Source organism: Bemisia tabaci, chromosome 3, assembly GCF_918797505.1.
Source record: "Bemisia tabaci chromosome 3, PGI_BMITA_v3".
NCBI lineage: Eukaryota > Metazoa > Arthropoda > Insecta > Hemiptera > Aleyrodidae > Bemisia > Bemisia tabaci.
This window is the reverse complement of record NC_092795.1, coordinates 30,457,454-30,470,748: the sequence shown is the minus strand read 5'-3', so window position 1 is coordinate 30,470,748 and position 13,295 is coordinate 30,457,454. Positions and strand designations below refer to the sequence as shown.

Here is a 13,295-nt window from a genome sequence, read left to right as displayed (position 1 = left end):
AAACTTTCGGGCGGATAAGAGACAGGAGCCTTTTGTCGAGCGAAACGAAGCGACGTCGATTCATTGATTTCACGGCTCCAAACCCGACAAGATGGTGCTCGTTTAACGCATATTTAATAATGCGAGGAAGCGCCCGATTACAGTTCGCAGCAGCCGGGAGCTAGGAATTCATTACGCTCCAAACTCGCGGAAACTTTCCAACTTGGGTGCCCCGAAAAAAGGAGGAACGCGCAATTTGATTGTTGTTCCCCAGTTTGAAGTAATCGTTTTTCTTCCGTCGCGGACCCCTCATTACCGCATTTTTGATCAGGCGGAAAACCCGAGGTGGAAAAATGAATCTTTTCAAGCTTTGTTTTCGTTTACGTATTTAAGCACGTGCACGGGAGAAGCAACCTTGGTAACGAATAACTCAGAGCTGTGGTGATAACACTACTAAGGAGCTCAATGTTTTGCAATCATTTTGGCCTCAGAAATGTCTGCAATGTCGTCCTCCTATGGTGTAGTGGTTGTAGCGCTAGCTCTAGGATCGGGAAATCGATGAGAATGAGTATAGAGAAACTAATGACACTAATGTTATTTCTAGAACGAGCCGGGAATAAAGGTTTCTTATTGCAATAAACAGTCCATTAAATCCGGTTAAACTCAACCGATATAAACTGGAAGGACATACCTAACTCGGGCAAAAGCGGGAATGAAAATGCGGAAAAAAAGAGGTGGAAATAAAGAGGCGGAAATACAAATATAAACTGAAGCGCTGCGATATTTTGAATTCTATTTAAGACTTGCGTGTCAAAAATATGTATACAAATATGTATACAAATATGTATACAAGGATGTTGTTTGTCGCCAACCTTATTTAAAGTGTACCTGGAAGAAGTTTTAAAGGAATGGAAAAGATGCTGTTCGGGAATGGGCGTCCCGCTACGTGAAGATGGCACCCTTTATACTCTGTGCTTTGCTGATGATCAGGTGGTAATAGCTCAGGACGAAGAAGATGCGAATTACATGACGCGGAAGCTAGTGGAAGTATACCGAAAGTGGGGAATGGAAGTAAATGTGGTTAAGACGGAGAAGTTGGTTATCGGTGGTGATCAGCAAAGCATTGGACTGGAGGATGGTCGGAAAATTCAGGACTGTGAAGAGTATAAATATCTAGGAGTTTGGTTAACTAAGGACGGAAATTTGGATCGGGCTATTAAAGATCGGAATGTGCAAGGCAGGAAAGCTATCGCGATGCTAAATGGGGTTCTCTGGGACCAGAGTATCTCCAAGGAGACCAAAAGGAAAATTTACGACGTCATCGTGAAGAGTATCGTAACTTACGGGAGTGAGGTCTGGCAACTCAAGAAAAGAACTGAAGACATGCTTAGGGCAACTGAGATGGACTTTTGGCGGAGGTCTGCTGGCATCTCAAGAAGAGAGCGTATCCGCAATGTAAAAGTACGCGAGATCATGGGTGTAGAGAAGGACATCGTGCACGATATCAGGTCCAAGCAGTTGGTCTGGTATGGACATGTGCGAAGGATGGCAGACGACCGGTTGCCCAAGCAGGTCTTCGATTGGGTTCCTCCCGGAAGGCGACGGCGTGGACGTCCTGTGAAAGGTTGGCGACAAGGGGTGGAGGAGGAGATCAGAAGGTGCCAATTGCCTGATGATCTCTGGGAGGATAGGGGGCAATGGCGATTGGGCGTCGCAGAGCGCGAGGCGGCGCTATAGAAGCGACTTTATGTATGTATGTATGTGTGTCAAAAATATGGCAAAATGTGAAAATCAAGAAATAAGTCTTAGATTTGCACCGAAAGCAACGACTTTAATGGGTAACGATGTATTACGCGTGAATAAAACCTGAAGTGCTGGGCTCATCCTAAAGTAATTAGATGTTGTATTGATACATATTTATCTGACGTGCGTAAGTGGAGGAAAATACAGAAAGCCCGTGCGTAGGTACGTTGAATATACAAAATCAATTTTTCGGACAGTTCGCGTGTTTACCCGTAAAAATAAACCCTTCAAGATATTTTCTCTCCATCGACATGAAAGCACGTGGATCGCCGTTGGTTATCTGTGTAGGTACTTGTGTTTATTAAACATTTAGACGGAACGCACCTCGAGCTAGCGTGATTGAGCTTTCACTGTTCAACGAAGAATGGTAAGAGGCAGGGTCGGTGTCTTAATAGAAAGGCATACGGATGTTGCCAATTTTCTAGTGAAAGTATACACCTACACATTTCTCCTTGCAGAAAAAGTATATTTCTGACAAATGAATCACATATTGCAGAAAGGGCACTATTGCAGAAATGGTAACTGTTCAGAAAATGCAAAAAACTGATTTGAGTAAACTATAAGCTTTTGGAAAAAAAATTTTCGAGGTTTTCTTTTGTCCCCTAATTAGACTGACAATTTCCATAAAAAATTTTTACATGATACTCTTTCTGGGTTGTAAATAATGACACTTGAAGGAAGAGCATTAGTGCCCTTTCTGTAATACATGGGGGAAGGAGCCATAAAGAGTGATAGAATGAAGCCAGAAAATTATTTCAGCCCTTGTTCTTCATCTCAAATGTATGGAAATGATGCATGTCTATAGCGAAAGTTGGAAATTGTATATCTCCATTGCAACGTTTCAAAATTTCTGCTCTCTTTTATACTATTTCTTAAAGAGAACTAATAGAGATTTTCCCATGAAATTTTCAGAAAACAATCTTGATGGTGTGAAGAAAATTTACACAAAATTTCAATAGAGAATACTTAAGAACAAAAAAAGAAGACGAAATAAAATTGGCAATGTCGCAATTGATGATACGCGATTTCGAACTTTCACCATGTGGTTTGCCCACAGCTATGTAAATTTTAAAAATATTTCTGGCTTATTTCAAGTCAAGAAATTTAAAAAAAAAAAAATGTATCCTGTGTAGTTCAATAGCGTAGTAATCTTCTACCTACTTCCTCATCCAACCTGTTAAGGGCTCCTCTCACTTCCTAGACTCAGGTTCAATTCATCAATTCTCACTCCTTTCATTTTCAGCGTGAGTGAAGCGTGTAGCGTGATCACTGTCGTTTCGAAACGCAAAACTAACCTCTCAATCGTATCAAAACAAAACAAACGACGAGTTGCCGCTGCCAATGCGCGCGCACCCAGTGGGCATGCACTGCAGAAACGGCACTATATTGCTGCAACAGTGCCCTTTCTGCACTACGTGAGGAACTTAACCCCTGTCAAAAACACATAAAAAGTGCGAATATAGTGCCCTGTCTACACTACAGGCTGTGTCTACATACACTAGTGCGAAAACCGCAAAAAACTCAATTTCGAAAAAAATGTCGATTGTGCCCTTTCTGTAATAGCTGATTCAAATGCGCTATTTTCATGAAAGAGTACTGTCGGGCGGCAGAGATTATTTAGCTACGTTTGGCTGTAATAAGCGGGACTGCAAAATTTTCTTACAACCAGGATGTCTACAAAAACAGGCTGGCCAAAAATCGGTAATTTTACAGTGCTTTTTCAGTGCACTCAAAAGAAATTCAGTACCTCATCAACAGAACAATTCCGTACTCTTTCAGTACCTCCAATTGACGGAATTCGGCAAATTTAAACAAATTGAATTTCCGGCTCAAATTGCGACAAAAATGACGAAAAATGAAAAATTCCGGACCATCTTGCGGAATTCCGCTCTTTATCAGTACTTCCGGACCGCCCTGAAAAATCAGTATACTCTTTCCGGACTTTCCGGAATTCCAGACTTGTAGACACCCTGACAACAGATCTGAAATAGACACGATCAGATAATTATGATAACTGCGCACACTTCTAGGAAAGATGGTCATTTCCTTTTGGTCGAGCGGCAGACAATAATCACTGCTCTACACGCTGACTATTGAGATTAGACAAATAAGCAACAGACTCAGAAGACATTGAGCGATCCTATTGGTAGCGGCGGGTAAGTTGCGATGGACAAAAAAGGTAATAGACTAACTAACGGCAACCCACGAGAGACCCTTCAGTTAGTCCATTATTCTCCCCCGTTAGTCTATAAAAACCACCCGTTTCAGCTAAAATCGCTCCGCTTTCCCTTTGTCTAGAGCATTGTCTATTAATTACACGAATCAGCCCGCTGCCGGGGAAGAACGTCGGATGTAGAGTCTAATAATGTTGTTAAGTTCCTCCTAAGGCAAATCGAACCAGAATTTTCGCGTTAAGTCTTATTTACCTTATTTTAGGATTTGGAAGAAATTCTTCCAAAATATCCTCCACAAACAAGCATGCTTCTACACTTTATTGCATCCCTATTTTTGCGAGGAGCGAGAGGAAAAACTCGTATTTTAGCAGAAGTAAAGTCGATATATCGATATTTGTTTACTTCCTGGGAGGAATCATCTTAAGGTGTTCGCAGCGAACGATAATCGATCCTAATCCATAGGTTCGAATGGCAGATGAATCGATTCATCGTAACAAAACACGGTGCGCCTTTGTCAGCAAAAACCAACTTTCGAGCCAGTCCGATTCTTTCTCCTCCCTTCCTCAGCCTTTATAACAGTGCTGTTATTTCGTCTTCTAAAACGTATTGTCCCGGTAACCTGCATTTTATTTCCACGTGGGAAATTTTCGCTGAGGACTCCTCCATTTCCACCGAGCGTGCATGGTGCCATTGTCGTAAATCCCTCCGCGTAACGCAACCCATAAATTCTCGCGAGGTCTTCGCATTTTACTGCCTCAGATTTCAAATCGACGGGGAGAGATCTTTCTCTCTCGATGGAAAAAAGGTTGGTTGGAGGGCTGGTAGGATTCCTGGATCGAGCATTCGCGCCGACTGCAGGCATTAGGGCTGAGCCCTACACAGCATGAAGGACCGGACCCTAAAGCCATACGGATGGACCCTAAGCTGTAGGACTAGATCTTAAGGCTGCAGGGCTCAGCACTATACTGCCAGTTGACGCTATTTTACATAAAGTATTGCGGCTCAGCGCTAATTGGTTTTTTCCATGTAGATAAATTAGCAAAAGTGAATAATTACATACACATCTTCCGCAATAGAGCTGATTTTTCAGCGCGCCTGGAAATTATGAAAGCTTGAACAAAAACAGCCAACTTTGTTCCCTTGATCGAACCAAAAATTAAAAATAGTTTGTCGATTGAACATTGCAGGTTTTATTCATAACTCTTTGAGACCATGTTTACCTCTCTATACATCACCAGAGTCCTTCATATTTGCTTGTTTTCCAAGGTTAGCAATTCGAATAAATGATCTAAGGATTACATGGAAAATGAGTATATAAACTAATAGGATACCCCACACTTCGGTATTTTTTAAAAAAAAAAAATATGGTTAAGAAACAGAAAAGAGCAAAATGGAAAAAGAGGAGAAAACAAAATTGATTGTTCGAATTACGTAAAGCTTACAATTTATTATGATCGAACAAGATATTAATAAATAATAACAACAACAGTGATGATTAATTTTTATCGGCTACAATTTGCTTCCCGGTTTATTTGGTCTACACAAAATTCTAATACACAAACAAAAAACAAGTCAGCAATTTCCTTAAATAATAACTTTTTAACTTGTGACCAATAATGCGTTAAAACAAATTGCACACTTGGCGCGTATTTTTGATGCTTGATTTGGTTAAAAGTTCTTATTACATTAAAACCTGTATAATTTTGACAAACATCATCCGATGGCTTAATAGTAAATTCTTTATTCAATCATTTATTTATTTTAGTTAATTCATTATTTTTTCCTTTTTCTGCATATAAGTTTTAAAATCTTACATCAGATTTTTAAAATTTTCATGGGAAGATTGTCACCGGAGCATCAGAGGAATCATCATGCTAGCAGCATCCTGCGGTGTGGCGCGTATTGAGCCCAGGAACTTAAAATGCCTTCAATCCCCTGTATCTGCAACACGCACATCCATCGAACACGAATAGTTGCATTCAGGGGTTGTTTGCTTTTTCAGCCTTGAGAGCTTACGATTTTTAACTTATCCTTGGCTGTTTAAAAGTTTTAGGCGGTGGGAACTTTTTGACGCTTGGTGTCTTAAAATTTAAAACAAAGGGCGATAAAACAAAACTTGGAGACAAAGTTTTAAACTGCACGCAAGGTCCGTAGAATGAAAAGTCGATTCTTGAGATTCACTATCCGAACATATTCCGCATTGAGTACTCGCACTTCGAGTTCATGTTTCAGTCATCAAATTAAAAAGGTGAATGAATACAATATTTTGAAATAATACAAAAAGAACGTATAATTCTTAGGAAATATTCCGAGATTAAAGAGCAAATTTCTGACTTTTCCTTGAGTTTCTGCGCTTGAGTTACATTCGTAATTTTAAAAGCTTTGAATTCTTTATTTCCACATGATCCCTGATTTAGAGGACAAAACTTCCCACATGAAAACTTAGTTTCCTCCCACTTTCTTCCAATACTTTTGGGGGAAAACAAGACATAGTCCTGAAGGAAAACTATGGCGCGATTGAGTCTTTCAAGTCCAGGTTCATTATATGGCTTTGAAGCAACAAAGGCCGCCAAAATGTGATAAAACTTGCTTCCAGAACAGTTAAACAATAAAATCACTGGTTTCTGACATCGATTCCGCAATTTATTTCCTAAAATTCCTGATATTTCAGTCTTCAGTGAGCTCCTACATTTTCCGAGTTCCCCTGGCCCCAAGCATCACGATTAAATAAAGTCTCAAAAGGGGCCTCTCTTTCACCCTTTTTCAGGGAACCTCGAGACTTCGTGAGGACTTGAGCGAGTTGTAATTTTGATACAAAACTTTGGTAAAAGTTACAGCTTGAATCACAGAAAAAATTGGCGATAGAGCATTGAAATTTGTAAATAATTGAATGTAAAAATGCTCCTCTGAGTGTGTAAATGCCTTTTTTGTGTGTAAGCCTTTACCTGCTGGATCGCAGGAACCAGCTTTTTATTTTAAAAACATTTCAATTGATTCCTCGGGTTCCTTAAAACAAAAATACTTTTTTGGGAATCTCTCCCCTGACTTTTCCGAGACAACCTGTCTTCCGAGAACTTCGCATCAACTTGCGAAATTCACTTCAAAAAAATACAACCCCTGCGTGGATCATATCCGTTCGAATCGAGGCCCAAAACGACGACGTAGGTTTCGGAATCTGGGCTCGGATATTTGTGAGGAGTCCCATTTCCGGCCGATTATTTAGATAGGCAGCTCGCTGCTCACCGCGCCTCGTCCTGAAGACAATCGCGCCCGGTCCCGGAGGATTTCCGAGGCAACGCCGCGGGCACAGCGCACGGTGGAGCGGACCGGTGGGAAAAGTTGGACAAGATAGGGAAACTTTAAAAGCCTCTATACACTGGAAAAAAACACATTGGAGTCCAGACTCTTGAAAACATTGACAAAAAAAGACTCTTGATTCAATCAGATTTTTGCTTAAATCAAAAGGAAATCCGCTCAAATTAAGAGGCTTGGTTCTTGATTTGAGCTTAAATATGATTGAATCAAGAGTATTTTTTCTTGTCGATGTTTTCAAGAGTCTGGACTCTAGATCCAATGTGTTTTTTTTTCCAGTGAGTCTTGCTGAGGAAGAACGCCGTATGAACCTTAGGCCCGCCGCACATTAAAACGAGCCTTTCCGGGAGGTTTGATGAGAAATTTTTTACTAAAACTGCAAATTTTGATAATAATTTCTTCACAATAAAAATGAGACGAAATTTTAAGATAAATCGATGAAAAAAATCTAACACCTTTACGCTGCGTAGTAACATTGATAAGAGCTTTTAATGTTTCCACATGTTTTCCCGATTCCTCTCATTAACTCAACTCTAACAAGAGTCTGGACTCTAGATCCGCAATGTGTTTTTTTTTCCCCAGTGTATGCTCGGTACTATACAAAACGTACAAGTTCAAGAATGGTTCCATTGGTTATTTCGTAAACTTTCTGACACAGGGTACCCCTTGAAATTTGCAGAATGACGAAATACAACAGGAAAATTTTCAGTTATAGTAAAAATCTCGTGTGCGATCTCCACCGCCGGCTCAGACCACTGTGCGGCGCGGAGCCCTTTCTTACTCAATCCGGGTCCGCTTGCTTCTCGTTACAAAAGCGCGAACCGTGGCCGGAAGAGCGCGGGTTTCCACGTTCGAGGAAAAAGAGACGAAATGTTTTCTCTGCCGATATCCACGTGTTACTGCAGCTCGATTGCACACTAAAGAATAACTTAATTCGGGGAGGCTGTAAAAGAGGGAAAATTTTAAAAACCGGGACGCGCCGAGATGTTTACGACCTCATTTTCAACGCGGGGATAAAGTTAGAATTGGACTAAGTCTCGTGAGCCTCGGTTTCGCAGTAACAGCTCATATTTTCACTTTGTTTAGTGGAGTTCTAGCATGTAACAGGGATTTGCGTTTTGAGAACTTCCCCTTGGGTAAAATTTCGCAAGGAACACGATGCACGCGCCACTGTTTTTCTCTGAAATCAACTTCCAAGCTCAAAAAAGCTCTCCAAGTTTAGGCCCTAATGGGAGGTGGGGGGAGGGGGGGGGGTTACGCTGCGTTGAGAGTCCACCTCTATATTTAGTCAAACTTACCATGCACAGATAAAGAGCGAATACATTAGCTAGGGTTGCCGTTGTTCCAACTTTGGAGTCCCCAAAACAAAAAGGTATAACCCTCCTGATGTATTTTCTCCCGATCTGTGCATGGAGAATTTGACTAGTTTTAGAGGTGGACTCTCAAGTAGCGTGGGTATACTTTCCATTACGGCCTGAACTTTCGGAGAAACCCAGTGGCATTATCGTGTTTGTCGCGAGATTTTACTTACGGAGCAGTAATTAAATCGCAAACTTCTGACGCATGCACCAACTCCGCTGTCTCCTTACTCTCCTTCCTTAATTTACCGGTTAAAAATTAGAGTCTTGACATCATAGAACGTCCTGGTTTGCAAATATTTCTTTTTCCACAGTTTTTACGGAATTATTTTGTTTGTGTTGTGTAATTTTAGGCTGATTTGATTGTTTAGATGGACAGCACATCGTTGCAATATCCTACTTTTTCTCTAATTTTACTACTATTATATATAAAAAAATGATCCTAGTCTACCATGCCTACAGCTACACTCGCGTCTCGCTGGCGACATGCACCTAGTCACTTTAGGACTAAGGAATTACAAAACGCCTTCAATTATTTGCATATGCTACGCGCACATCCGACGAACACGTTTAGATGCATCTAGGGGTTTTGACTGGCGCCGTATGCACGCTGTCACGGACGAGTTCAGGACAGAAGGTTGCTGCATCAAAGAGAGCTTCATCGAAGAGTGTCACACACCTAAAAGCTCAATTGGTAGAGAAGAAGAAAACCATCCATCGATTGCGTGCTCGTATAAACCGTTGGGAACGGAAAAAGCAGAAGGCTCCTGCCGTGTCCCATGAAGAAATTGCTGCAGCTTCGAAAGTTCTCCTCAACCCAACGATAAACAGATTGCTGGAAGCCCAGCTAAGGTTGAACAAGTGTAAGAGCAGTAAAGGTATGCCATGGTCTGATGATATGAAATATTTTGCAACATCTTTATTATATCATGGGCCTCAAAGTTATAGGTTCCTTCGTAAACTAATGCCATTGCCGAGTATCAGTACTTAACACAAATTCCAGAGGAAGAGGATCCATTTCCAGAGGATCTTTTGCCCGGTATTCACGAGCAGACTAAACTGTTCCTTCTACTGTTGGTGCAGGGATTAGCAGAGCGATATGAAATCACCGATGTGAGAGCAAGGTTTCTCAGCCACGATAATATGCTGGAAAATTATTTTGGAATGTTGCATAAGCAACAAGGCTGCTATGATAACCCCACTGTTAAACAAGTTGAAAAGGGCACATGGGCGTAGCTAGGGGGGTCCTGGGGGCCCCCCCCCCCCGAAATCTCGTGGACCCCCCCCCCCCCCAGAAAAACGGGATCCTTCATTCCTCACCCTCCCCCCGCCCTCTTCACCACGAAACGTGGTCCCATGCCCCCCCCCCCCCCCAGAGAAATTTCCTAGCTACGCCCCTGAAAGGGCATCAGAAATTTAACTTTGTCACCCTTATCCAAAATTAGCGATGCAACCAACATGTGAGGAAGAGGTTGAAAAGTCTCTCATCGTTTTGAGCAAACTTCCGCAAGTAATAAGAAGCAAGAAGCAAGAAGAAATCACTGTCACGCCAAGTCTGGACAAAATAGAGCATCAAGAAAAAATGGATGCCACCGAAGAGAATGCTCTCTCCTATTGTTGCGGCTTCATTACTCGCGTTTTTGCAAGGAAACAGAAGTGCAGCTTTTGTGCAAGTTGTGTGCGTTTTTGTAACAAGGAGACAAGAGAATCTGGACTGAAGACTATCAAATGTTTCTTTACTTCAAAGGCCACTCCAAAGAACTAAGTTCTCCAAAGAACTCCAAAGATCCAAGATTTTGGACAACTCCAAGCACCCTCCTATGAAAGTTTCCAAATTGTCAAAAAAATGGAAAGAGTTTTTAATGAAGTGTTTGCTGCCCGTTGCCATGAAAGGAACATCAGCAAAATCATCAAACTTGCCTTCAAAAACCAGCAGCTAGCTCTTAAACTGTGCAGTGGAGAAGCAGAAGAAGAATTTGCAAGCACTTTAATCAGACTCAAAATATTATGGGAAGTTCGATTTATGAACCGAAGAATAGTTACCACTAGGTTTGATAAACTGGATAAAAAGAAGAAGATGAGAGCAGAAGCTGCAAAGAGTGCTCAAGTAGAAACAGATGAGATGACGGTAGTAATTCCCATCAACCCTGGCACAATGTCGGCAGAGAGTGATCTCAAAGTTGCTCAAGCTCCCACAGGAGTAAAACGCAAGAGTAATCGCAAGGATAAAAAAAACCTGTAGAAGCTAAGGCATGAATAACCTTGGCCCAAGCGTACAGAATGTATATTTTTTTCCGTTTAAGGATATAGGCATCATGAAAACTGATATCGTTGTAAATACTAGATGTATTGCTGTAAATTGTTAGGAATTCTGGCAATACCTTGAAATTATTACTTCTTACATATTCTAGTGCATGATACACAAAAAAAAATTAATTGAATTCCAGAGAATCGCTTGACGATGTCTGGTTCTGCTCTGGATTAATCCATAGCCACCATACACTTTTATAAATCGTTAAGCCTCCGTATTTCATGAACTCCTTGCTTTCTGGACATGATTTCGATCTCTTGATGAATTTGAAAAAGTGGAGATGACCTTTCTTTTTTTTACATGATTTTCAATGGATTTTCAGCGGACGATGCTGAACTGGTACCCCTTCGCTCTTCTATTGGGTCATGCCAATTCTGCCATCAACCCCCTCCTCTACTGTGTCATGACCAAAAATCTTCGCAAGACAGTTCGAAAGCTGTTTCGACAGGAGTTTGACGATATTCACACAGGTCGCCGCCGCTGCTTCAAAGTAAGTCTCCACTCTTTCAGTGTCATCCCCCCTGAAATTTTAAATTGACAATAAACCTGTTTTTAGCTGTTTTTCTGGGGGAAACTTGGCCATGGATGAACCCTGCCCCATAGCTAAAACTGGGATGAGACAGGGGGTCCCTCTGTTGTGCGGATGAAGTGCCGTGTTGAGTGAGGAACCTTGTCGGGTTTTGGGCTGCCTGGCGGGCGAGTCAGTTCTGGGAATTCTGCTAGGATGCTGCAGTTGGTGGCCGAGATTTCTTTGACGCTAGGTTGGTCGCTGGTTGCTTGGCTTCCTTGGGCTGAGAGTGAGGTAACCCCGTCCACAAGCTTCATCTTGTGGCAATCCGGGAGAAGATGGTATTCGGCTAGGAAGTCTGCGCCAATGATGGGAACGTCGACGTCAGCGATGATGAACCGCCAGGAAAAAGCGCGTCGTAGGCCGAGGTTTAATTTCATGGGCAGGAACCCATAGGTTTTGATGAATGATTCGTTCGCTGCTTTTAGTTCATAGTTTGTTGGTTTGAAATGGCCAGGTAAGAGACGTCTAGGGAAACAGCTTAAGTCAGACCCTGTGTCTATTAGGAAGCTGTTGTTGCTGTCTCTGTCTTTAATGAAGAGGCGGTTGGACCGTGTGGGGCAGCCAGCAGCCGCCACTATTGGCTGCCGTTGTCGTTTGTTGAGCTAAGGTATTTGCATGGTTGATGGCACTTGCGAGCTTCTTTTCCGAAATTCTCATGATAGAAACAATATCCTTTCTCGGATTTGAACGGCTTGGGTGAACTGTAGCGTGAGCGAGATTTGGAGCGGGAACGGCTTCTGCTTCTATCGATATTCCTCTCCAGGTTCTTGACTTTGACGTCTAAGAGGTCAAATTTGTGACTGAGAGCTGTTAGCATTTCTTTGATGTCGGTTAAAGGGTCAGCAGGTTTGGAGATTTGGTGAACTGAAGGAGGAGGGATGGTTTGATTTGTGGCGGAAGTGGAATGAACGGAATGAGGGATGGTTTCCGCAATTCGGTCTGCCACATCGGCTATCTCAGTCAGCGTGTTGTTGCTGGGTTGGGCTTGCAAAATGCCTTGCACGTAGGCGGGTAGCCTACTTAGCCATAGTGGTTTCATGATGTTGTCAGCAATTGGTGTGCTGCCAGCGACAGTTTTGAGTCTGCGTAAGAATTGGGATGGTTTCAAATCGCCGATTTCCTCCTCTTCGAGTAGTTTCTTGAGGCGTGAATTTTCGCTTAGTGAGAAGCGGTTGATTATCTCCTTCTTCAGAGTGGTGTAAGGAATGTTTACACTAGGTCCAGCTCGGATTAAATCGTTTATTTCGACCAGCCATGATCCTTCGCTTTGACTGATAACGGTACGATATTTATCAATCTCAGCGTTTATGCCGTAATCGGCAAAAATGGCTTCGATTTGAATGAACCATAGGTCTGGCATTTCGGGGCGAAATGCAGGCAATTTGATTTTTCGCTTTATGATTTGTTTGTTGGCTGAGGTGGAGAGACTTTGTTCCTCTTCCAGCTTGCGTTTAGCGTCTCTGATGAACTCCATTTCTTGGCGGAGGAGATTTAGATTTTCCTCGAGTAGTTTGCAGCGAGAAGAGGACTGAACTTGTAGAGCTTCAGCATCAAACAATGATTGATTCAACCAGTGACATCGACCTGAATGCGAACTTTGCCTTAAAAATTATGAGAACGTGATTTTGCAGCAGTTGTGTTTGAACATTCACTATTAATAAAGACCAAATTGGACTACATTTTCCACCATGGAAATGCTATTTCTTGGTCATGTTAGAAACATCGCACTTGCTATTAGTTTCCTCACACAGCTGGATTCTTTTATGAATGAGCCAGAAATGGAAGAG

The 13,295-nt window shown here is 42.0% G+C and overlaps 1 protein-coding gene across 2 annotated transcripts in view; it reads left to right on the top strand.

The window, feature by feature from the left end:
- The window catches only part of LOC109029742 (QRFP-like peptide receptor), a 150,324-nt gene that overhangs the window by 135,093 nt on the left and 1,936 nt on the right, over positions 1-13,295 (top strand). For both annotated transcript variants that reach the window (XM_072298150.1, XM_072298151.1), the window contains exon 8: positions 11,260-11,427. In XM_072298150.1, the coding sequence (XP_072154251.1) occupies positions 11,260-11,427 (168 nt within the window). The remainder of the gene's footprint in view (positions 1-11,259; positions 11,428-13,295) is intronic.